The sequence below is a fragment of the Syzygium oleosum genome, unplaced genomic scaffold, assembly GCF_021117445.2.
Source record: "Syzygium oleosum isolate NSW1041296 unplaced genomic scaffold, Sole_v2.1 Sole_v2.03, whole genome shotgun sequence".
Lineage (NCBI taxonomy): Eukaryota > Viridiplantae > Streptophyta > Magnoliopsida > Myrtales > Myrtaceae > Syzygium > Syzygium oleosum.
In genome coordinates this window covers 18876450-18900729 of record NW_026607487.1, presented here as the reverse complement: position 1 = coordinate 18900729, position 24280 = coordinate 18876450, and the positions used below count along the sequence as shown (strand labels likewise).

The 24280-nt window shown below is 42.9% G+C and overlaps 3 protein-coding genes across 4 annotated transcripts; 2 read left to right on the top strand and 1 right to left on the bottom strand.

The window, feature by feature from the left end:
- The first annotated feature begins 2432 nt into the window (after positions 1-2432).
- Positions 2433-3793, top strand: LOC115668220 (uncharacterized). Its single transcript, XM_030589700.2, has one exon. It carries the CDS (start codon positions 2929-2931, stop codon positions 3475-3477), a length of 549 nt encoding a protein of 182 aa, XP_030445560.2. The 5' UTR covers positions 2433-2928; the 3' UTR covers positions 3478-3793.
- Positions 3794-10658: 6865 nt separating this feature from the next.
- Positions 10659-20049, top strand: LOC115672115 (protein ESSENTIAL FOR POTEXVIRUS ACCUMULATION 1-like). Of its 2 annotated transcripts, none has more exons than XM_030593888.2 (11): positions 10659-10804; positions 12580-12642; positions 12820-12893; positions 13839-14693; positions 14819-14912; positions 14993-15154; positions 15283-16065; positions 16215-18398; positions 18483-18549; positions 19202-19329; positions 19492-20049. In XM_030593888.2, the coding sequence occupies exons 1-11, from the start codon at positions 10726-10728 to the stop codon at positions 19824-19826; spliced, it is 4824 nt and encodes a 1607-aa protein (XP_030449748.2). In that variant the 5' UTR covers positions 10659-10725; the 3' UTR covers positions 19827-20049. The 2 variants fall into 2 exon arrangements, with proteins under 2 accessions (XP_030449748.2, XP_030449747.2); XM_030593887.2 differs by having other exon boundaries at positions 15280-16065.
- Positions 20050-20277: 228 nt separating this feature from the next.
- LOC115672116 (uncharacterized) lies at positions 20278-24091 on the bottom strand. Its single transcript, XM_030593889.2, has 10 exons — positions 23872-24091; positions 23521-23592; positions 22922-23001; positions 22477-22576; positions 22341-22394; positions 21813-21890; positions 21506-21603; positions 21360-21417; positions 20992-21113; positions 20278-20860 (listed from the first exon to the last, which is right to left on the bottom strand). Exons 1-10 carry the CDS (start codon positions 24061-24063, stop codon positions 20710-20712), a joined length of 1005 nt encoding a protein of 334 aa, XP_030449749.2. The 5' UTR covers positions 24064-24091; the 3' UTR covers positions 20278-20709.
- Between the last annotated feature and the right edge of the window lie 189 nt (positions 24092-24280).

Genomic DNA, 24280 nt, shown 5'->3' with positions numbered 1-24280 from the left:
GGAAAAAAATTTTGCTTCTTTATTCTGTTCTAAAATTGATTCTGGGAACAATTTTTTACAAATTTGTGCCCGGGCACAAAAATTTTAATAAACGGATTTCTATTCCCAAACTGATTCTGAGAATAAAAGATCAGAAATTTTCGCTATTTGGCAACTTGCCAAACGCCACCTTACTGCTCTAGATCTAGAAGAAGTGCTTGCTTTATTGGTTTAGATTTGGAGGCAACCTTGTGAATGAGCCGCCGTCCATGCCGACCACCGCGGTCCATGTCGATGATCGTTGTCCATAGAAGCCTAGATGAAGGAGGAGTCCAATATTGAAAAAGGAAGAAAAATAGGAAGTCCGCGCTATTCTTCAATACACATTAGTAGCCATGTGTGCGGTGAACGAGAGTAAAACATGCTCACCACTTCAGCTTTCTAGCGTGGTAGTCTGGTGATAAAACGGGTCGCGCTATTTTTTTGCGAGATCATAAGTTTAAGTCACGTCGCGAGCGAAACTCCAATTCGCTTGCGCCTCGAGCATTTGCTACAGCATACGTGGTGAATCCCCGACTTTTGGTGCGACGGGCTCCGGTACTTGCCGGTGAACTCGATAGCTACAGCCATGGAGGCCGTGAGACCATACTTGGTGATCATGCCTCCCCATCGTTTTCACTGATAAAAAAGCAAAAGAAAAAAATTGAAATTCATCGAATTATCAATAGGCTCGAATTTGGACTTTCTCTCGGTAATCTCCCCACGGCACGATGACGTGGCGTATTCATATGATCCGAAGTGACAGTTGAAGAATTTAGAGCACCATTCCTGAAATCCAGCCCCAAGAACCTAAGCTGCGGATCCATCCTACTCGTAATCATGGCACGTCAGTATCGAATACAGCTCTACATCATTCAGTCACGTGGTGGATGTTATAGAATGTACGAAGTGGGAACTGAGCTTCCAGGTTCTTGCCACTCAGTGCTAATCATCATTTCACTAAAATAAATATTAACCAATAAAATAAAAGGAGGGGGAAAGTAAAAAGGAAAAAGAAATTAGTGGGGGAAGTTGGAGAATCTAACCAAAGATCCATAATTGCTCTAATTTCAAATATTTCTCGCTGACTAACAACAATAACAAAGGCAAAAAGCCCGTCCGTTCGTCACCTTCCGCGGGTCTTCTCGATGCACAGGAGCCGGCCGCTTCACGTCCTTGTTAGGATCGCCAGGACAGGTCCGGTGTACTTAGACATGAGGAAGAAAGAGATTAGAGGACTGTGTCAACGAGTTTTTAGGCACGGTTTAATTAAAGATAATCGAGTTTTCGAGGTGCTAATCATACCTGTCACAGGAGGAAGGGGGGGAAAGAAAGTAAAGCTAGGGTTTGGAAAGTTGAAAATTTCTTATTGGGTTGTTCGACGTGGGTCGCTGGAAGTTCACTAGTTGATCAAATGCAAATAAAAAAACACGAATTAAATAAGAAGTGGGGATTCTCTTGTGGAGTTGACAAGTAAATAATCTTTTCAAGCATAGGTTTTTGTTCGCTAGCCCTTTCGGCACCGAAAAACTATCCAAAAAAAAGTCTTAAACCTGCTGTATGGCGATCAAGTCATTCTTAAACTTTTCAATTATACCAATTTCGTCGTAAACATTTTGACAATTTGTCAATTCAGTTATAAACATTTCGATTGTACCAATTTAGTCAAAAATCTTTTGACGATTTGTCAATTTAGTCATAAGTTTTTATTGCCAATGTAGTCCTTCTAGATAATTTTGACCGAAAATCTCCGATGTGGAGGTCCGTCAATGCTGGCTATCCTATATAGCATGACTGGCGCTTGGCTGGCACTAAAGTAGACAATATTTTAATTCTTTGAGAAAGAATATCTTATTATTATTAATTTTTTCTTTATTCTTTTTTTCTTCAATGTGCCAGTCACCTTCGCCAGCCCCTAGGCGAGCACTTTGAAGAAAAAAAAGAAAGAAAAGAAAAGACGAAAATAAAAATTAATAAAAATTCGGAAATTTTTAAAAGATATCTTAAAAAATAGTCCACGTTAGTGCCACATAGAAGCGTCAGTAATGACCAGACCGCCACGTCAGCGATTTCCTACTAAAATTAGCCGAAATAACTATATTAGTAATTCATTAAAAAGTTTATGACTAAATTGGCAAATCGTAAAAAAACTTATGACTGAATTAATACGATTAAAAGTTTTAAGGATTGAATAGACCGTCCCAGAATAAGTTTAAGACTTTTTAGACTATTTTGTTATTATTATTGGGTGGTTCAACGAGCGTCTTTGGAGGAGCACTAGTTGATCAAAATGCAAATTAAAGAAAAAAAAAACTAGATTAAATAGGAAGTGGGGTTGCTCTTGTGGCGTTGACAAGTGGATAATATTTTCAAGAATAAATTTCTGTACGCTAACCCTTTTGGCCCTATATATGAAAGCAGCGTTGTTGGCCGTGCTGTGCTTTCCCCCATTAAAACCGCGATAACTTTTCTTCCTCAGATCCCATCTCGTGAGGTTCCCATCGATTCCTTTTTATATTCACTCCCCCTCGTTCTACCTCTTCCCCAAATCTGTCAGTCTGTGTTTGTCCTCGAAGCTCAAAAGGATGGCATCGTTATCGACTTGAATCCTCCCTCGGTTTTCTTGAAACCGTATCGTCCCCCTTTGGCTTTCTCGATCCTCTCTCGCATGTTGCAGGTCTCGAATTCGTCTCGACCAGGGGAAGCAACATGAGCAACCCGATGTTGCCGAGAGTGAGGGCCACGTTCCATTTGGCCTACGACCGAGGGTAAACTCTGATCGCGCATAGCTCTTTTGCTCTCTTTTCACCCGAAAGTTCCCTCCCTTCTTTTCGTGCTCTTTTTCGAGCGACCGCTCCGCAGAAAGAAAAGTGTTTTCGATTTCTTGGCAAAAGGGAGAGGAAGACAGAGATGGAAGGCAGCAAGGAAAAAGCGAAGAAGGGCCTGATCACCAAAACGTGGGAGCGGTGCAAATCCATCGGCCGCGGTGGTGGCAGCAAGGCCGCCTCCCCGGGTCGCCTCACGAGGAAGACCAAGTCGTGGAACGGGTCCGCGGATGGGGCGGCGGCTGCGGCTGCGGCGGCGGCGGCCACCGTGGAGCGTGGCCGCGGGAGCAGGCGGCGGGTGGCCCCGGAAGGGTGCTTCTCGGTGTACGTTGGGCCCGGGAAGCAGAAGTTCGTGATCAAGACCGAGTACGCCAACCACCCGCTGTTCAAGGCCCTCCTCGACGAGGCTGAGGCCGAGTACGGGTACAGCAGCGGCGGGCCCATCGAGCTCCCCTGCGAAGTCGCGGTCTTCTACAGGGTGCTGATGGAGATGGACTCCGAGGACGACGACGAGGACGGGGGCCGGATAGGCGGCCTCAGCGCGAAGCGGTGGGTCGGGTGCGGCTTCAGCCAGGGCTACGGCGCGTACCGCCTGCTCAGCCCGTCCAGGATGATTACCATAAATCAGTTCTAGAGTATACTAATGCTTTCGCCATGTTTTATACACATGTAGGAATATGATAAGAGTATTAACTTAGTGATGTTTTTGGTGCTTGTTTTTGTCTTTGGAAATAAGTAGAGCCCGAAGGAAGTGCAGTCGAATTTGAATAGGTCGTTCCAGGGTGTCGTGTAAGAGAGAGAGGATACATACTTTGTGGCAGTAGTGGGTGATGTACGTGGTAGCTTGAGGACATAAAAGATCCTAGCCATGCGTTTGTTTGTATATCTAGAGACCAGATCTAATGTGGATTATGTAATGACCTGTGATCGTGTAAGTTGTGGAACTACAACAGCTTGTCCCAGACGCTTTGTCTCTTATGAAGCAAGGCATACAATGTTGGTCCAGCGAAGCCTTAATGTTCTCTCGAGCATAAATCGAGTCCTCTTAACATGCAAAAACATATACATTCAGAAATTCAATCTATATATACTAACATCGTCAAAGTCATTGATCATGTGAGTTTCACTAGAGAACCTATTCTGGCTATATGGTATTGATTCACACAGATTGAGTTTATATAGTTATTTCTTTTTAAGATATAGGGTTGTGTAAAGGTCAAAGCCTTGGTCGGGTTTATAGATAAGCCACTTGTGTTAATAGTCAATGAGTTAAATGACTTGGGGACCATTGCAATCAAAACGACGAAGTAAAGACCTGCCCTGTTTGGCTATAACCTCCACATGGTGTACTGCCTCTTTGCGAATGAAAATGCATCTCTTGTCATTATTCGATGAAACCTTTAACGAATCCCTAAGTCGGGAGCTGGGTATTCGGTGCATAACGTGACTTTTTTAGTGACAAAGTTTTGAACCCTTGCCTTATTAGCGACAGTTTGTGCCAAGCATGGGAGTCGAGGCTCTAAAATTTCCTTCCTGTCGAATGAGAAAAAGTCACGAGTTCGATTTACGAATTTTATGCGAATACTTCGACTAAAATTATGGTGTTCGGTAAGTATTTCAATCGAAATTAAGATCGATAAGTAGGAGGAAAAGAATTTTAGACCATGTCACTTTTAGTGTAACAGTACAACAAGGTTTGGAAAGATTATGACGACGAATTCTTGCGGCTGCTGGTGTTGTTAATGCAGAGACGAAAGATATTAGGAACCGTGTAAGATTTTATGGGACAATTAGCAACAAAATCATAAACTTATTATACTTGTGCCAATTCAGTCCTAAACTTTTTCAATTGTGACAATTAAGTCCTAAACATTTTCACATTTTGCTAATGGAGTTCATCCGGTCAATTTCAGTTGTAAATCGCTGACGTTGACGTTGACCGTTCTACGTGGCATGGTCGGCACAGACATTGACATTTTTAAATAATATTTTAATTATTTATGAATTTTTATAATTTTTTTGTTTTTTCTTTACTTTTTTATGGACTGAGGGCATCCCGGCCCTCTCCTATGGCCGGTGAGGGTTGGCCGGCTTAGATAGCCGGTCCTTAGTCCCAAAAAAAAAGAAAATAAAAGAAATAACTAAAAATAAAAAAATGTCCATATCAATACCGAGCATATTACGTAGGACAGTTGGCGTCTACATTAGCGATTTCTGGCCAAAATTGAACAGATGGACTCAATTGGCAAAATGTGAAAAGTTGTATGACTCAATTGGTATAACTGAAAGATTTATGAATGACTTGACATAATTACAATAAATTTATGACTTTTTTAATAATTTCCCCAAAACTTTATATACAAATCTTTGTAAGCACTTTGAATATCTTAGCATTACTTTTGAAAGACTTGGTTGATGGAAAGGTAGGCCATACTAGGGTTCCTTTTTTGGGGGCGGGGCGGCAACTAGGGCTCTTGGCTGTACATGATTAACAAAAAGAAACATAGTTTGTAGGATACACCCAACAAATAAAAATGTGTTAGAACACCTATCCTCGTCTCACAGTAATCTTACACCATCTCTTGGTGTTTACACCAAAAAAACAGTCAGCTCTCTGTAATAGACAGGTTATTAAGTTTGATCAATTAGTCGAGATAGGTTAAAAATAGATGACTCAAGCTATAGAGCAATCTGACCAAAAAACAAAAGAAAAAGCTATAGGGGAATCGACAACTATGTGGCGTGGATATCAACAGCTTTATGACATGGTCATCAATAACTACATAATATCGATATCGACGAGAAACAATGCATGTTTAGCAAGTATCATATTGGCTGAACCTACGGGTGATCAACTATTTAAAATTTGGCTATGTGTTGTATACCAAAAAAAAAAAAACAAAAATGCAAACACTTTCCTATCCAAAATCGCCACAGAGTCCGTTTTCGCACAAAAAAAAAAAAAAACCCCCCCAAGAATCTAACTCTTTTGACAAAGGATTTTTCGCCATTTGGGCAAAATCTCATTTTCAACTAAACACTTGGTACAATTTAACTTTAATTGTCGCTCTGTTTTTACGTTTGCTATTGCGTCCCCTTGACGTGTAAAGGATAATCACGTCGAAAACACGGTTGTCCAAACGGTGCACAAAAGAGAGAGGGGACAACGAATCCTCTCTCGACCAATCGCCCAGAATAACTCCAAAAGGAAGAGGCAAAAAGAAAAAGAGGGAAAGGGGATTAAGCAAATCCAAAAGGTGGACCTCGCACTGGTTTTTTAGCAAATGCAAAACATCGCGATCGTAACTCAAATCATTTATTAGACATATCGGAAAGCTGTCGATTTCGCATGCACGATTTTTCTCTCGTGAAGGAAGGACGATTAGGCAATCACCCGAACGGGGGTGGACCGACGCCCTTCGGCTCCGTGCGCGTCATCCGCCGCGCACGCCTCTCGTTATGGCCGGGGTTGACCATCGACGTTGCTATCTGTTTATGCATCGAGCCGATCCTAGCTAGCCGATGATCGCAACTCATCCAATCGCTCCAAGCCTTACCCAACTTGTCCTCTTATCCTATCGTCAATTGGGGTTGAAAAGCGGCCCTTTGAGTTTGAAAAACAGCCATGCAAAAGGGCGACTCCGATGCCCTTTTTCCGAGGGACACGCACCATCCATAAATATGGTGGACGAACTTACGAGATTGGGGGACATTTCTCTTTCATTGATTTCGACCAAGGATGGGGACTTAAAACGACGCGACATCAAAATCGGGCCGTTGCGAACATATGATTGCTCGGCGGAAGAAATCCGACCTCCTCGCGATGTAAATATTAGGTGGGGGGAGGGGGGGAGGGGGGGAATCGATTTGCCTATGCAGTGATGAGATGGTTCCGCGTTCAAATGCTCGTGTTCTTACGTTTTCCCAATCCCTCGATCTTGTCCCCGTGTCACTATCTTTGACCGTTCGAAGTGGCGACGTTCCTGTCTCTATATCTTGTTTCGAGTACTGCCTGGCTAGGATTGCAGATATTGTGCTAGGGTTTTGAGGATGACCGAAGCATCGATACCGATACCACGTAGTCCGGATGTTTTCGCACTTCACCGGCTTTTCTCGCTTGACAAATTTTGCAATACACCTAGATAATTATTATTATTGTCAAGTACCAACTAGACGAGTATGCATGTAGCGAAAGGTGGGACTGGATCTAGCGCTCTATGTGGTGAGGCGATTACTAGAATTCTCATCTTTGACTTTCATTGCCACTTGCCAAGCCTGACTCTGAAGATCTCATCAATCAAATGCTTAGATGCACCAATACTACGTCCTCAAACGGCATGAGCGCAATGTCTTCCTGGGAAAAAAGGGTATTGCATGGTGGATAACTTACATAGATTAAGCCCATCGAAATCGATAATCGTGCAGGCCTTACTGTGGGATCCATATAATTTACGATTCAGATGATATTGATCAACTTCATTTACAAACTATACAATAATCTCCGGTCTATGGAATGCGCACGTGTAAGTGTAAGGGGCCTCTTTTTTTTTCTCCTCAATAATTAATCGGTTTGACTAAGATATAATTTACGATTTTGTTTCCTCAGTTTTGGCCTTAGGAAATTAAGGGTGCTTTTTAAGTTTTCCTGCAATTGAACGCAAAGGTAATGAACTCTTTGGTTTTCAGAAGTTCTTGTCAGCTAGAGCCATACCAATACCCTCCTATGATTGGAGATATTTGTTCTTTCATTATAGGAATCTGCCGAAGCTTGACGCAATTCTTTGTGCTGGACCTGGTTAACGATCCTAATCAGGCAGCCCAAGCCCGTCAAAAGGAAACAACTGTTGTTTTCATTGCAGGGGCGATCCGCCTTTGCCCCTCCAACTTATTAATCCGGTTCATTTCAGATACTCGGTCGGTCCAAATTGTAAATTCTAGGCGAAGTGGTCCGTCGCAATGAACAGATTAGATCTCCGATTTCGTGCTTATGCGAGTCGAGCCGTGACGGTTCGGGAGGAAAAAGCATTTGAGCGTCCACGGCTATCGGAAGTTCGTTTGATGTTGCATGCTCGACGCTGCGACGAGAGTCTATATTTGCCGATGTCGAAGTTATCATTTCGTCCTTATACCTTTATTAAGCCGGAGTTAACAGGCGGAACATCAATTACATGTGGCTGCAAGAATCCTCAGCAAATGTACGCCATTCATGCGAAAGTCACTACGATAATAGGGTTAGCTTTGGGCCATGCCGATTTATATCTCAAAGCCCCAGAAAATCCACACTCACACACACCCAAACACTCGTATATAGGAGTTTAGTACCTAAACACCGCAGGTTGTTTTAGGGAATTTTTCGGTTCAATCTTGTTGGATTGGACACAAAATGCACCCGGCACGCAGGCAATGGCGGCTATGCTTTGTGCCGAAACTCGCGGCGTTACTTGCGACGGACCGAGCAGATTAAACATCGTGAATTGGGCTCGAGTGGCGGCCCCAACTTGATTCCTTTATATGCATTTTCGGTCTGATGTCCCTCGTACTTCTTCGTGTGTTGCTTCTGAGATAAGTCTCGATTTGACCCTCCCCCCAAAAAAAAAAAATCTTAAGGAAAACAATGCCACCGAATATAGAGAAAAAGAACAGCAAATAGTGCTCGTTTCACCAAAAGACAAAAAGTTGGCGGGCTAAGGTAACAAATTAGGCCCAATCCTGGCCTACCCAACCCAAACAGTGCATATGCAATTTATTCTCTTGTTAATGGGCGGGCTAAGGTCCACAAATTAGGCCTAATTCGAGGCCCAAACTGGACACTAGGATGCGTCTGATGATCACTTATGTCCGCTGGGCAGCTGAGTATTGGGCACGAGCGTGCAAAATGGACCGCCAAAATCGGACTGGATCGGCCGGTTTAGTCTGATTTTCGGGAGTGTCGGTCTAGTTTGCGGCTCCTAAAAGTGGAACGGTGCCCAGGCAGTCCGATTTCCGATTCTAAGGGGGAACCGGATCAACTACATATACTTTTTTTTCTTCAAAAAATTAGTAAAATGTGAACCAAATCCTAAGTGAACTTCATTGACAAAAGTTATCAAAATGTGAACTAAATCCTAAGTGACCAGTTCCATTGGACCGGATTCTGGTCCGATTCTCGATCCTAGGACCAACCGGTCCGATCCCCGGTTACCAATTTTGGGAATCGATCCTCCCGGTTTGGTTTCCGGTTGCACCTTGGAATTAGACCGAACTGAGAACTGATCACCACTAGTGTTGAGGATGATATCTTAGCAAGAACTTCAAGCTATGAAACTCTTATTATGTCTAGGGATGGCGATTTCAGATGCCACACGCGGCTCGAATGCAATACTGAAATTAACGGGTTTGGGTCGAGGAAAGTTTTGTTTGGGTCCATTTCGTACCAACTCGTTGGACACGGGTAATAATCTTATTGTGTCCGTGTCCAATCCATCAGATAATAACCTGTTTAAATTAATGGGGTTATTGTCGACATGACACGACATGTACGTGACCCGTTTAAACACGATTAACCGAAAAAGATTATTCCTTTACGTGCTGTTCGTTATCGGGATTTTAAATAAATGATATTTCCATTAACCATGCACTGATTTTTAATCTGATCCGAAGACATTTTGTCGACGCTCACTGCGATTCGTAAAATAGATTTTTATAAAAAACCGAGGATATCTCGCATCAGGTCCGTGTCGACGGGCTAATTCCGTGTCACGGCGGGCCACATATACAGGTCACGCTGTGTCGACCCCGTTGATCTTCGGGCCGTGCTCGTTTCATGCTGATCGACGCGATCAGCCGATCAATATACTCCTGTATCGATACCGCGAAGAAGACGGATCTACACCCGGCCTCATCAAGAACATCAAAGGAAGCACGACACCAATCGGTACAATACAAAATCAAATTAAAAAAACGAGAAAGACTCTGAATTATTAAAGAAGTCCTAAGCATTCATTGGTGCGATCAGGGGGCAAAGCAACGTAGAAGGAAGAGAAAACAAAAATCCCCCCCACCCAAAAAAAAAGAAGAAGGAAAAATGACACAAAAAGTCTATGAATTTTGGGTCAATATGCAATTTGGTCCATGAACTTTTAATTTGTTCAATATAATCCCTGAACTTTAACCAAATTTATAACGTGGTCCTTGAACTTTAATCTGTTCAAAGTCATCCCTGAATTTTTTATACATGTTCAATTCAGTTCCTGAATTATATGAAAATGTTCAATATAATCCTTTCCATTAATTCAAGTTCAGGGATTCCACCGAACATTTTGATATAGTTCAAGGACTGAATTGAACATGTACCAAAAGTTCATGGATGACATTGAACAAAATAAAAGTTGAGGGATCACATTGAGCATTAACCTAAAGTTTAGGGGCTATATTGAACAAATTAAAAGTTTAGGGATCAGATTGTATATTGGGTCAAAGTTAGGGACTGTTTGTGTTATTATCCAAAAAAAAAATAAGGGACTCGAAATTTCAACGGAGACTCGATTTGGCTGTTCTGAGTCTTCTGACCACCCAAACCCAAACCCATTTTTCCTCCCAAAAACTACTCTCTTTTTCACTCTCTCTCTCTCTGCAAGTGTGTTTCCTCCTCTACACCAACAACCCCTACTCCCTTCCCCCCAATCCCAACCCCACCCCCCTCTCGAAACCCTAGAAATCCTGCTCCCGCGTCAATCTCCACCTCCCTCGCCCTCGCCTCCGCCTCCGTGCGCCGCCGTGTGTCCGCGCCCCCAGCCGCTCCTCGCCGCTTCGGCATCTCCCTCCCCTCCCCTCCCCGATCTCGCCGCCCCTCCCCTCCCCCCCCCCCCCCCCTACCCTCCGTCGCCAATTCGTCCGCAGCTCGATGGCTGAAGGCAAGTTCGATCTGCCCGACGATCTGCTGTCCTCGAAGCCGGGCGATCGTTCCTTCCCTCCTCCCAAAAGTACTTCGCCCTCTCTCTTCCTCTCGCCTTCGCTCTCTCTCTCTCTCTTTCTTTCTTTTTCTTTTTTTTTTTTGCGTTCCTTGTTCTTGTGAATTATTGATCTTCGTGCGGCCGCGCCGAATCTGCATTCCTCCGCCTGTTTGGATTGGGCGGCGATGCGGATGGCTTCGGCGAGTCGGTACCCGATGCGAGTGGCGCCTAGGGTTGTGATCTGGAGGAGCATCGGGATAGTGTGGCCGACGCGTTTCAACTCTTTGTATGCGGGGACTGCTTTGTCAGATTGGGGTTTCGCACCATATCGGCTGTTGTGTATCGCATCTATTCATTGTCTCGCTTTTGCTTAGGCTCGCACAATCGGGCCTTTGTTTGTTTCGTTCTTGCCTTTATCGCGTTCGAGTTTCTGAAGTGGCTTCATCATATCTAATTTTTTTTTTTACCCTTTTGCGATTGGATTTGTTTTAGATTGGTAATATCAATTTTTTTTTCCTGGGGAAGAAGGAAATTTGAATGCGTCTCTCTCTACTCATAATGGTAGTAGCGTAATGGTTTTGCTTGTCCTGCATCTGACGAATCGTGTCGCTTTCAGACAATTAGATTTTGATTGCTCGGGAGTGCTTATATTTAACTACTTCAGTTTCATATTGCATCTGTTTTTCTGTTCTTTTTTTTTTTGAGATTTCTTCCTATGAAGTTCGTGTTTACACTTTTCGTCTTCGTCGAGTTTCTAGTATTTCTTTGCCGTGGTTTTTCCCCCCTATGCTGTGCATCGATCTTCACCTGTTTCCTCTCCTTAAGTATAATTAGGCGCCGTGTGTTTTTCCGTGTGTTTTTCCGGTGCAAGACGTCATTCCTAGTGATGGATTATTTTCTGAACTAGCTTGCGTTTTGTTGGACTTTTCGATGTAGAAAATCAGAACCTTAAAAATCGTGCCTTATATGTCTATTTCCTCTTCTCCCGATACCTTCTAGTCCGTGTTTGGCATAGTCTTTCCGGTACGAAGTTTATGCAGTTCTTTTTCCAGCTTGTGCCTTTCGATCATGCTTTCGACTGAGGATCTAATAAGCTCGTGTAGTTCCAGCACCACACCTGTTCGTGGCAATATCAAATTTTTGCCTGACAACGACGTAATTATTTTTTTCTTCCCAGAATATTTGGGGATTTTGATAGATCAAGTGCTTGATTGGTACAACGGATACTGCTAAAGCTATTGAAATGATTGGCTATGTTGGATATTATTGTAGCTACGAGATCGCTATATCATGGATTTACGTTCGCCAGCAAAGATATATTTCATGAAAACGAACTAGACTGTACTGTATATTTCAATGATATGAGGTGGCTCCAAGCCGTGAATTTGTGACCTCCCTAGTTCAGGGCTGTCCTGCTAAAGAAATGCCATGAGAACTTTGCCAAGCAGTTTACCATGTGAACTCTGACTTCACCTATTATATGACCCAAACAAAACAAAAAAAACTCTGATTTCCCCTATTACAATCTTGCTGCATCCTTATTAAGAAATTTATTCCTTCATGATACATTAATTGTCTATTCACTGGATGGTACACTGTAAGCAGACAAGGTCAAAGCTCGACTTTCTCAAGTTTTGTTTAGTCATTTACTGTCTTTCTCTGTGCGTGCTCTTACTTTTATCTTAGGGTTGTACATGCATGTGCTTTATTGATTACATTTTCATGTTGAATGCTTGAAATGCTGTTATTAAGTCGGGTAACGTTGATGGATTTGGAGGTGCTAATAATGTGCTCATTGTGTGTAGTGGAAGCTCTGGGAGGACAGTTTGAGGAAAAGGTGCTCATGGGGCTGAATGATGAGTCAAAAGGTACTTTTTACAATCTGTTATTGTAGTTTGAATGTTTGATTCTTATGAGGCAATGGAGAAAATTGCAGTATGGCAGCAGAATAGCTTGTGTATATGAATGCTTTATTTCACTTTGGATTATCTCATTAAAGTAGAAGTTACTGCTGCATTTAATCTGGTTGAGTTTTTTAATTGCAGATCAAGTGGCGTCAGAGAGCAGCATACCTTTGTCCCCTCAATGGCTCTATGCCAAACCAACCGAGACTAAGATGGTACTTTCGGTGCTCTAATTGGCCATAGATACTGAGGTTTTTCCTTTGGATAGTTTTTTTGTTCTCAGAAAATAGTTGTGTGGTATAGAATTGTGGAAAGTGCCTTGATTGAAAAGTTGGCTCTAATTTTGGCACCTGAGGGTGTGCAATACTCATAAAAATAGGTTACTCCTTCACGATAAATGTGCTAGAGTTTGCGACATTTTTCATGGTATGAGCGGGAAGTAGAAACTGTAAGATATTCTTTAGCGTGTTTTTGGAGGGAGGAATTCTTTTAGGACCTCTTTATTGTAAATGAACCTCTGAACTGCTAGCAATTTTGGACAAGGAAGTGTTCTTTCCCTCCTCGGTCTTCATTCTTAAAATAAACTGTTAACAGTGAAAATATCGACTTATCAATTTGCTGCAACTTTAATACCAGGGCGAGTAAATAATGTACAAATATTTTTCCTGATGTATGTCTCTAATTTTGATTTTTAAAGCAACCTAAAGCCCCCAGGCAGATAGTCGGCTCTAGTGACAATTAAATTATTGTAGCTGGTGTATAATGATCCCGACTAGGACTTTCTATTCAATCAGATACCTTCATGAGACACAGTCTCCTTTACATAATTTATAGCCCAGTATAATCTTCTTGAGAAGCATGCCGTTGCATGTCGACCATCATTAGACTGAATTTCTTTCAGATACTTCACTGTACTTCCCTCATGATTTTTAGCTGGCCAGCAGTTTTTTGGCTGCTTCTCATTGGTTGTTTTCTTAGTAGAAACTTTTTTTGGAGTTTTATGAGTCTTTGCACTGTAGGACAACATCATTTTTATTTCTCTTAAGCTATTCCCCTCTCCTGTAGATTTCGATAAAACTTATGAGATTGCAGGATCTGGAAGATGCATCTATGAAGTATCAATGTTTGTTGCCACTTACCTGTTCTTCTCTATGTATCAGGAAATGCGAGCTCCATCTTCAGTGTCAGTTGGAAATTCTAGCGATCCCACTCAAAAGGAGAACTGGCGTTTGGAAGGGACTGAGGACAAAAAAGACTGGAGGAGAGCTGCCGCTGAGAATGAAAGTGGCCGTCGTTGGCGTGAAGAGGAAAGGGAAACTGGCTTACTTGGCGGTAGGAGAGACCGCAGGAAACCAGATCGTCGTGTTGACAATGTTCCGGTCCGGGAAACTAATGAAAGTAGAACATTGGCTGCTAGTGATAAGTGGAGCGATGGTAATACTCGCACAGCTGGGCATGAAACGCGACGTGATAGCAAGTGGTCTTCAAGGTGGGGTCCTGAGGACAAGGATAAAGAATCTCGCAATGAAAAGAGGGCAGATGCAGAGAAGGAAGATGGTCACCCCGACAATTCACCACTTTTAGGCAGCAACCGTGGAGCTCCGGAGCGTGAATCTGAGTCCCGGGATAAGTGGAGGCCACGCCACAGAATGGAAGTTCATTCCAGTGGTTCGACTCCCTACCGCGCTGCTCCTGGATTTGGAACTGAGAGAGGAAGAGTGGAGGGTTCACATACGGGGTTTACCGTTGGACGAGGAAGGTCCAGTGTGATGGGAAGATCGTCGGGCACCATCGGTGCTGCTTATTCTGACAAGAGTGAGAGCATCCCTGGAAAACCAATTGTCTTAACTGATTCTTTTTGTTACCCTAGGGCAAAGCTTCTTGACATTTATCGCAAGCAAAAAGTCGAACAATCCTTCGCTTCCATGCCTGATGACATGGAGGAATTAGCCCCCATAGCTCAAGCAGACGTTGCTGAACCGCTAGCTTTCATAACCCCTGATGCTGAAGAGGAGGTAATAACGAATACATGATTTTTACCTTCTTAGTCTTCTTTGTCTATTTGTTTTCAGCCAGAAGTTTTATTTATATGATTGAGGTTAATCTTCTCAATATTTGTGTTTTTCATTTGAAAAACTAGGCTGTCCTTGGTGATATATGGAGGGGGAAGATCACTGGCAGTGGAGCAGTGTATAATTCATTTAGAAAAGGCAGATCAACTGAAAATGTTACAGGTATTTAACTCAGCAACGAAGCTTCTCTCAGCGTGCTAATTTTTATGTCACTGAATCTTCTGCCGATTTTCAATTTTCAGGTCTTGGTGATGTTGAATCTGCCGATGAGGGGAAACAGGGCATTCTCTCCTTCGTATCTGCTGAAGAGAATGGCGATACCTTTCAAGAACTTTTGGAAAACTCTCGAGCCAGTAATAACACTGCTACATGGATTAGTGGTTCTCAAATGATAACATGGGGGGGTAAATGACCTTCTTCCTCTTGTTTCTATCGGTTTTTTTGATATGTACTGTAGTGCAGGGCTGTAATCATTTGATTCTTTTTACTAGCTTCAGCTTGAACTTATTAAATTCATCTTATGGTGCAGAAGATGTTAAAAACCAGGGAGTGGAGCAGAAAATTCCTGCTGAAGTTGTTCATCATGGGGACTCCGTTGATAATGGTACCCGAGGATCAAATGAAATTGATAGTCCTTACTTTGCCACTTCTCAGGCAAATATCGCCAATAATGGGACGGGGACACTATCTGCTTTTACCAATGAATCTCAACTTCAAGAAATCACACCTGCTTCTCCTTTTGGCATCAGATCGAAGCTTTCTAATGACTCGACTTCTCTATTTGGATTGACCTCTCCTCTCCAACTCCAGGGTGGAAACATCCATCATTTGAGTTCTAATGAGGCAAAAGAGTCGGAGAGGAGTATTTCCGCGGAGGAGCTTAGTTTATACTACCTTGATCCTCAAGGGGAGATCCAAGGACCTTTTCTTGGGGTGGACATCATTTCATGGTTTGAACAGGGGTTTTTTGGCACTGACTTACTGGTCCGCCTGGAAGATGCTCCTGAAGGAAAACCTTTTCAAGAATTGGGTGAGGTGATGCCACATCTTAAGGGCATCCATGCCGTTGCCACTGGTGCTGATCAGATTTTGAAATTAGATGAATCTAGTGCTTTAGGTGGTAAGCTGGAGACTGGTGTGCCTGCTGCTGCTCCTGCTGGTAAAGTTGATGATTTATACATCATGGAAAGCCGGTCCTTACCAGAGATTAGGAGTATGTCGGCACAGAATGTCCAAAGCATAGTATCTGAATCTGGTGTCCCTCATCTGTCTCATTTGGAGACAGGGTTTAATGATTTTGCTGCCCAAGATGAAGGTGAGTTCTCTTATTAGTGCCAGCTTTGCTTTTGTTTGTACTCTTTCTCATTTGGCTGTGAATTATTTTCTTGATAAGCTTGTTGGCAGTCACTAGTTTTGGAAAAGAATAGCAATGCTCCCATTTCTCATAGTACTGTATCTTTCCAGAAATTGTTTTCCCAGGAAGACCAGGAAGTAGTGGCCATCCTTTTGGAAGATCTACTGGAAACATCCATGATGCTTCTCTGAAACCTCTGAGCCACTCTTCTGTTCAAGCTGAATTGAAAGCACCCAACATTCAAAACCAAAATGATAACATGATGCATCCTTTTGGTTTACTTTGGTCCGAGATTGAAGCCACTAATGCAAAGCATACCTCTGCATCCAACTTGCCTTCTGCCATGGGAAGGGGTCCTCAATTCGGAGGCATTTCCGACCCAGCTCTCATTGCAGATAATTGGCCTGATTCATACAGAAGGAATGCAGCTTTTGACTACCCCAACTTGTATCAGGAAACTGTGGCTTCTCGAAACTTTCCACGCATGGAACAGGAATCAAACCGTCTTGATCTAGCAGAGCAACTATTGTCAAGGCAACTTCAGCATCACCATCTCCAACAGCAAAACCTGTTACCTTTTCATGCAAATTCCGGCCATTCCATTTTGGAACAAATGGCTGGTGAGCAACTGGCACACCAGCAGCAGCTGGCCGCCCATGCTGTACCAGAAATGGAACATCTAATGGCACTACATCTCCAACAGCAGCGACAGCATCAGCTTCAACGTCAGTTACAGCAGCAGCAGCAGCAGCAGTTTCAGCATCAACAGAAACTTCTGCAGGAGCAACAGCAGTCTCAAGTTCAACAGGTCCTACTTGAACAAATCCTGAGAAACCGAATGCATGATCCTGGCCTTGCACAGTCAACTGTTGATCCTCTGAGAGCCAACAATGCTCTTGATCGGGCTATATTGGAGCAACAGCTTCTCAATGAAATGAAACAACGTTCTCATCATCCTGCCAGACATATTGATCCATCACTTGAGCAGATAACCGAGGCAAAGTTCGCTCGTCTGCCACAAGAGCTTCAAGAGTTACTCATAGCTCGTGCTCAGCGTGGACAACTTCAGTCTTTGGACCATCAGATACTGCAAGAGCAACTTCAAGCTAGGCAGTTTCCAATGGGAATGGGGCTACCTGCCAATTTGGAAGAAAGGCGCCTTGGCTCTGGCTGGCCAGTTGATGAAACTGATCAGTTCCTTAGGATGCACGGTGGTCACCGAGCACACTCATCAGGGTTTAGCCCACTAGATTTTTATCAGCAACAACAGGGGCCATCCAATGAAGACCAGCTGAGCTTCTTTGACAGGAATCATTCGCTACAGGATCGTATTAGACAAGGTTCTTATGAACCTAGCGGGCTGCCTTTTGACCGTTCAATTTCTTTACCAACTGGTAATGCCGGAATGAATCCGGATGTCCTAAATGCTATGACTCGTATTCATGGCTTAGACATGCAAGAGTCTAGCACAAGAACAAAATCTGCTGCTCAAGCAAAGTTTGCTTCAGAATTGCACCCTCGAGGTGCCCCCCACTCTTTACTTCCTAACCAATTTCATGCTTCTCAGCTGGATGCAATGGATGGTCACTGGTCTGAGAATAATGGGCAGCTTGCAAATGACTGGATGGAATCTCGAATTCAGCAATTGCATATTGGTGCTGAACGCCCAAAAAAGGAACAATTGGGTAAAATGACTTCTGAAGACCCGAGTTCGTGGATGTCAGATGGACAAGATGATGACAAGTCAAAGCAGCTGCTGATGGAATTGCTTCATCAGAAATCTGGTCATCAATCCACCCAGTATGCAGATGTTAGTGAGGGAGTACCAGGGGAGAGAAGGCCTATATCCGGCTTTTACTCTAGTTCGAACTCTCTGGATCGTCAATTTAATCTGCTTCAGGACCGAGAAGCTGGTTTAAGCAACTCGTTTCCCGTAGGTTCCTACGGATCAAATTCCTCTGATCGCGCCAGCAGTTTTGAAAACAGAGATGAGTTGCCATTCAGAATGGATTCTGGGGCATTGGCTGCGGCAGATCCATTCTTGTCCAGTATTCACGGATCTGGGATGGGTTTTCACACTAATCCAAGCAGGAACGACAATAATTCAGCTCATACAAAGGAGCTTGTGGAGGCAGAGGGGAGGAAGGGTGTATCAAAAAGCGAGGGAAAATTAAAGGGTTCGCTCTTTGAGATTCAAGAAGCCACGGCTGAACAAACAGGATTGGCTGCTACAGATCATGGCGGAGTACCTATCAATTCCTTTGGCAGGCATGCTTCACTTGGTGCTGCTGCAGGTACTTTAGATTTGATGTTCTTGTTAGTTTTTGTTATGGTTATGTTCAATTTTTATTGGTAAATAAAATTTAAATATTTTATAGGTGAAAATCCAGTCTTCTACGATGAAGGAATTGCAAACCGGTATCCTGAACAGATGAGCAAGGATCAGTAAGTATCCCTTCCTGCATTACCTAAAGAGTGGAGAAGGAGCATAGTTGTGGTGTTTGTCTCGATTAATTGTTGAATATGGCATATGGCAGCAGGCAATTGCTGAATCTGAAATTGCTAGCTCGATAGCCCAGATGCTCCTGTTGTTTTGGATTCACTTTTTTTGTCTACTCATGTAATTGAGGGTTCCTTTGTTGCAAATGATATTCAGAAAACCAAAAGCTGGTGTTATCATTAGAGTTATTCTATCATTTTTTGGACTCTTTGAATAACTCATATTAGTCATAGTTTACATGGCATATGACTCAGTTTTAGAGAGTTGTATGGCCATGCTTTTGTTAGTTTCGTGTTATGCAGGTTACTCTGTTGGGTTAATTTACTGTACTGGTCATTGATGTGGTTGCATTGCTGATATTTATTTTTGATCATATCAACTGTAAATTCTGCTTATACAATGGATCTTGCTTCCCTCCTAAACTCTAAATGCTGGTTATCTCCCAGAACAAAGTTCTATGAGGTCACTAATAGCTGATGACTGTTGATCCAGGGTTATCTGTCTTTCTTCTTCTTTGGGTCTCTGGTATGGCAGTCCATTCTTCTTTGTATGTCTTACTTCAATTACTCATTCATGTTTGACGATGGCTTTTGACAGAGTACGAGTCATTCTGTCCAAAAGTCAAGACAATATGCTGCTCAGAGGCCCATCCCAGGAAGGACCGCCAGAGCTTGTGTCCGATCCTCTCGCGAGGCTCAAAAGTGCTTTTCCCGGTGTTCCTGATGGTAAGTTTGATGTTGTTTTCTTTGTGTCCCCTTTTGAGTTATGGATCGGTCAAGTGGGGATGGTCGTGTTTTGTTTGGGTTGATTGGGCAAGATTTTGTTTTGACTGAGTTGATCCCTATATGGCTACTGGGTAAAGCTTCATGAAGTTGATGGTTTTACAGGGTCGAGACAGGACCAAGGGGGGAATCCAACAAAGCAAGGTGCTGAGGACATCGCAGCTGCCAAGAAAGATATGCGGTTCAGGCGTACTTCATCTTGCAATGATGCAGATGTGTCGGAAGCATCGTTTATCGACATGCTAAAAAGTACTAAGAAGACTGCACCACAAGAGCCCCAATCCGCAGCAGTAGTTTCAGAATCATTAGAAGGAACTCAAGCTGGACGAAGCGGAAAGAAGAAAGGGAAGAAAGGGAAGCAAATTGATCCCGCTCTTTTGGGTTTCAAAGTCACCAGCAATCGCATCATGATGGGCGAAATTCAACGTATAGACGATTAAGCCCCCTTTGTAAACTCTTGTGCATGCTGTACAGAGATTAGGAGCTTGTATAGATTTAAAGGTGGTTCAGTAGTGTTTAGTGTATAGTGTTCATCTGTCCACACAAAATTTTCACCCTTGCTTTTCTCCCGTCATCGACAGCGAGATAATATTGAAAATCGGCTATTAACACTACGGAATTCTACAATTGAATATGTCAAGTGAGATTCCACCTGACGAGTCACGACGTGGTCTCTTTGCTCTGTTTGTTTTGTTCTCGGATCATTTTGCGACATTTGTTTCGGATTCGAGGGAATGAATCCGGTATTTTGAACGGGCAGAATTTTTTTCCGCAGGACAGCAATCGTTAGATTTTTCCCGAACTTGATCTCAGAAACTTAGCTCAAATAATGAGCCGTCAAATTTATACTTTGCCAATGGTGGGAACTTTTGCATGTGGTAGATGGTTAAAAGTACAAAAAGCATATGATTAAGCAAACCATATGTTATTGACATATATTGTAGTGAACAGAATCATTTGTACACAATCGACACGAGTGCGAGTTGCATTGCAAAATATATTTCATATATAGCAAGAGTGACCGGACCAACCAACTTCAGATCATCAAGGACTAGGAGTCGTTGCATAACAATCCCAAGAAGCAAATAGACGATGGCGGCACCACAGCATAGATCCACCAATGGTCACCACACATCAGCGCACCCATGGGACTGCCCTTTGAACACTCCTCTCAGTACCGCGAAGAATCCTAGCCTGGGGCACAAAACCTAGCCACTCTATCTGCGCCTCTTGTCTGAAATTCTTGTCTGGCCTTCTCTCTGATAATTTTTTACAGTGGCCTGAATATACTGTAGTACTACGGTGTTCTCATGAAACCAATGTTTAGAGCCAGCCATTTGGGAAGAGCTTCATGACTGTCCTGCCCATGATCCATTCCAGCTCAGAAGATGCTATAGGCACTTGTTCGGCAATGAGAGAGACTGCATCTTTCGCTCCTTTATAACCACACTCCGGTACAACAAATGGGAAGTCACTGCAAAAGATAAAAAGATCAAGCAAAACACAGAATAGCCAAGTGAGTTCGATTCCTTCATTCATGTGTTCTAATTATCCTCTCTACATGTGTTCTTTTGTTCAAGGAGAAGGGAAACTGGCAAAACTCACCTGCCCCACATTATTCGGTTCGCACCAAAGTGGGTAATAAGTTTTGAAAGAAGGTCGGATAAATCAAGAAACGGAAATGGCATTCTCGACACCCTGAAAAGAGCACTGAGTTTTACGTACACCTGTTCAGGAAAAGATCATGTCAACAGGAACCTGCAGCTGATACTTTAAAAAGAGAGAGAAAATCCACTGTGAAAGAGGGATTAAAGATGGTGGGGTTGTCAAAGCGAAAAATACAACAAGACGTGGCTCAGAGAGTTGTACATGAGTAATATTCAAACAGCATTAACTATATGGCAGCAGCCAAGTAAAGAGTGGTATTCATAGAAACGGAGAAGAAACTGAACTCCTGTCCAGGGCTCTGATACCTGAGGGTATCTGGATAATCTTAGAAGCTCAGAGAAGGTGCGACTTTCCTCATCATTTCTGAACAAGACAAATAAGTGCCTCAAGGTTCACTGAACAACTAAGGAATCGAATAACATTTCGATGTCAGTACAATTAAATCACTCACAGTGGTGGCTTGCAGAAAGCTAAATGATCAAGTAAAACCACTGTCGAAGGAAATTCTTTGCATAGCTCCTCGATTTCTGAAATATGGAGATTGAGGCCCTGGGTAATTACAGAAATGTGACCTCATGGCATTTCAATATAATGAGTGAGAATTTGAATGAATGATCATGACGCGATTTAGGGTCTTTCAGATATATTGGTCTTGCATATAACAAGACATAAACATCGGTTCACGCCATAAAACCGACATCATCAAGAATCACATTGCAGATGAAATGTCTGCATAATTGAGAGAGATGATGCCATACTTTCATGCACATGAACCCCACAGGTATCCCAAGCTCTCCTGCTTTAGAGAATAATGCTTTCCCAACTTCATTGGTCATCTGCCAACATCAACATGTATGTCAGAGACATCATAGAACTCCGAGAAGTTCATTCTTCTTCTACACTAAATCCTAGTAGCGTCTAATACAGGTATGAAGGATCAAGATTCACACTATGCTAGAATCTACAACATCTTGCAATAATTCTCCGTCTTAGGATGTTCGTCATAAAAGGCTTTTACACTGATAGAATCATGCAAAATTGAATTTCGCTTCTATGTCACTGAAGCCATCTTTAGAGCCAGAATAAAAATATCCTCGGCAACCAGCTCATAGCGCAAGAAGTACAAAATATGCAGAAATTTCTTTCTCTTTCTCATGTTGGCTTCCTTCCTGAAAGTCAGTGCAACTATCTGCTGGATGCATCTAATACCGCATGTACCAAATCTGAATCAGCAAAGAAAATCATCTCAAAGCAGTTGTGCAGATAGTTTGGACTGAAATCAACACCTTTTGACCGGAGGGCCACAGATATGGGTTGAAACGAACAGCTCTATAACCATCCTGTCATGATAACAGAACAATATCAGAGATTAGTCTAATTCCATCAAGTACTTTTGTACGATGACAACTGCAATGTTCAGACCTTCAAAACAAGCTGTTCCAACTTCTCAATCCCACTTCCATCTTCTGCAGGATTGGCGAGGCAACAACCAACGAATTTAGTTGGATATTTTTTTATGACGCTGTCCAAGTACAAGCTTGTATGAGGAAAATATATTCTGAAAAGGAGAGGAAAGAAGCAGAACAAACTCCAGTCGACCATGAGTTACCATACTTTACGAGGTACATAGTCATTGAACCAGTGACTTCAAATTTGATGGGGAAAAAAGTGAAACTAAATTCTTGATGACTATTGATTTATTACGTGGTTTTGATTCTTTACTCCCCATATTTAGAAGTGCAGCAATTTCAGCCACACCCAAGTGGCATACAACTTGGGGCAGGACTAGTGCACGAAGTCTTAGATTATTCTAGTTTCTGCTATGAAGAATTAAATTACGAGAAGAACAACGTAATTTTCAACAGACCTCGTCACTAGAGAGTGGTCGAACTTGTGATTAATAGGTTGCACAATAAGAGCACCATCTACGCCTGCTTCATCCATACACTGCATAAACAAACCAACATGAACAGCCAAACCTCACTGAGAACAGCTTGCTAACCAAGATTGTACCTTTTCGTTCATCCACTCAGTTCGTTATCTATATGCAGAGGACAGATGCCTCTGTACTCATCCTCGTTCGAATGAATGAACACTATATCTACATTCCACGTTATCTAGATTAACTCTACTTCTCTGAGTCAATAATCTTGACCTGATAACAAGAACCGTTCGCACATATTCATTTTTTGATGGCCGTAACACATAAAATACCTAACCAAAGGAAAAATAGCTGCATGTTTCCTCACTAAAAAGACACTTCCTGCTACATTGCTCTCATCTTTGGCTCAACTAATTTAAGAAGAACAGCATAAAACTACACCAAAATCTGCATAAAATCAGCTCTCATATTGGGTCTGCTCTGCCTTTTATCTCAAGTATGTCTCATTCTTAACCACTCCATCAATCACACCGGTGAAACGTGTTCTATGGGAATCAACACGCGAGAACCGCCATAAGACATACCTGGAGAAGAAAATCAACATCTCCCGGCAAAGTCGGTTCTTGCCCAGGAAAGTAAGGATATTTATCTTCAGCCTTCGCTAAGCCAAAAAAAAAAAAAAAGTAAACAAAGAGAAAAGAGAAAAGAAGAAAAAATTTACACAAATATAATAAACCCAACCCCGGACCGCAAATGCATCGACTTGTCGAAACCAACGATCATCTCGTCCTCAGTATCCGTAATTACTCCTCAAATCTAACTAAAACAGAAAACCCACCTCCCCGTTTCCGCATTTCTGGCAAGACCCAAACAAGCACGCCCAGAAAGCGGAACTTTTGCGAGCTTCCAGGAAGTGGGTCGATGACGATGATTACCTCTGCAGGAGAAGCCCACACGTGCAGGTGCGAGTCGATCACTTTGGCGGAGAAAGGTGCTCCGCCCTCGGTTCCGCTCGCGGCCATTTTAGCTGCAGAAGGCTTCGACGGCGATTTCTGGCGGAATGCGGCGACGACGGGCACGGAGGTGTGGGGATGGATGCAGAGCAGAGGCCTCACTCTCGCCGCCATTTTTAAAGGGTGTGCGCGGATTGTACGGGGAAGATCCATGGATCGCTTGCGGAGAAGCCTGGAAGCCGTCTCGTGCGATGTCAGCCGTCCGATCAGAAGAAGATGGATGATGTAACCCGTCTGATCGGTTCGAACGAACCCCGTTTGTTTAGATCAAGAATAAGCAGGAAAAAAAAATGAAAAAAATTTACTTTCTCGCCAACGTTTAAATTATTGA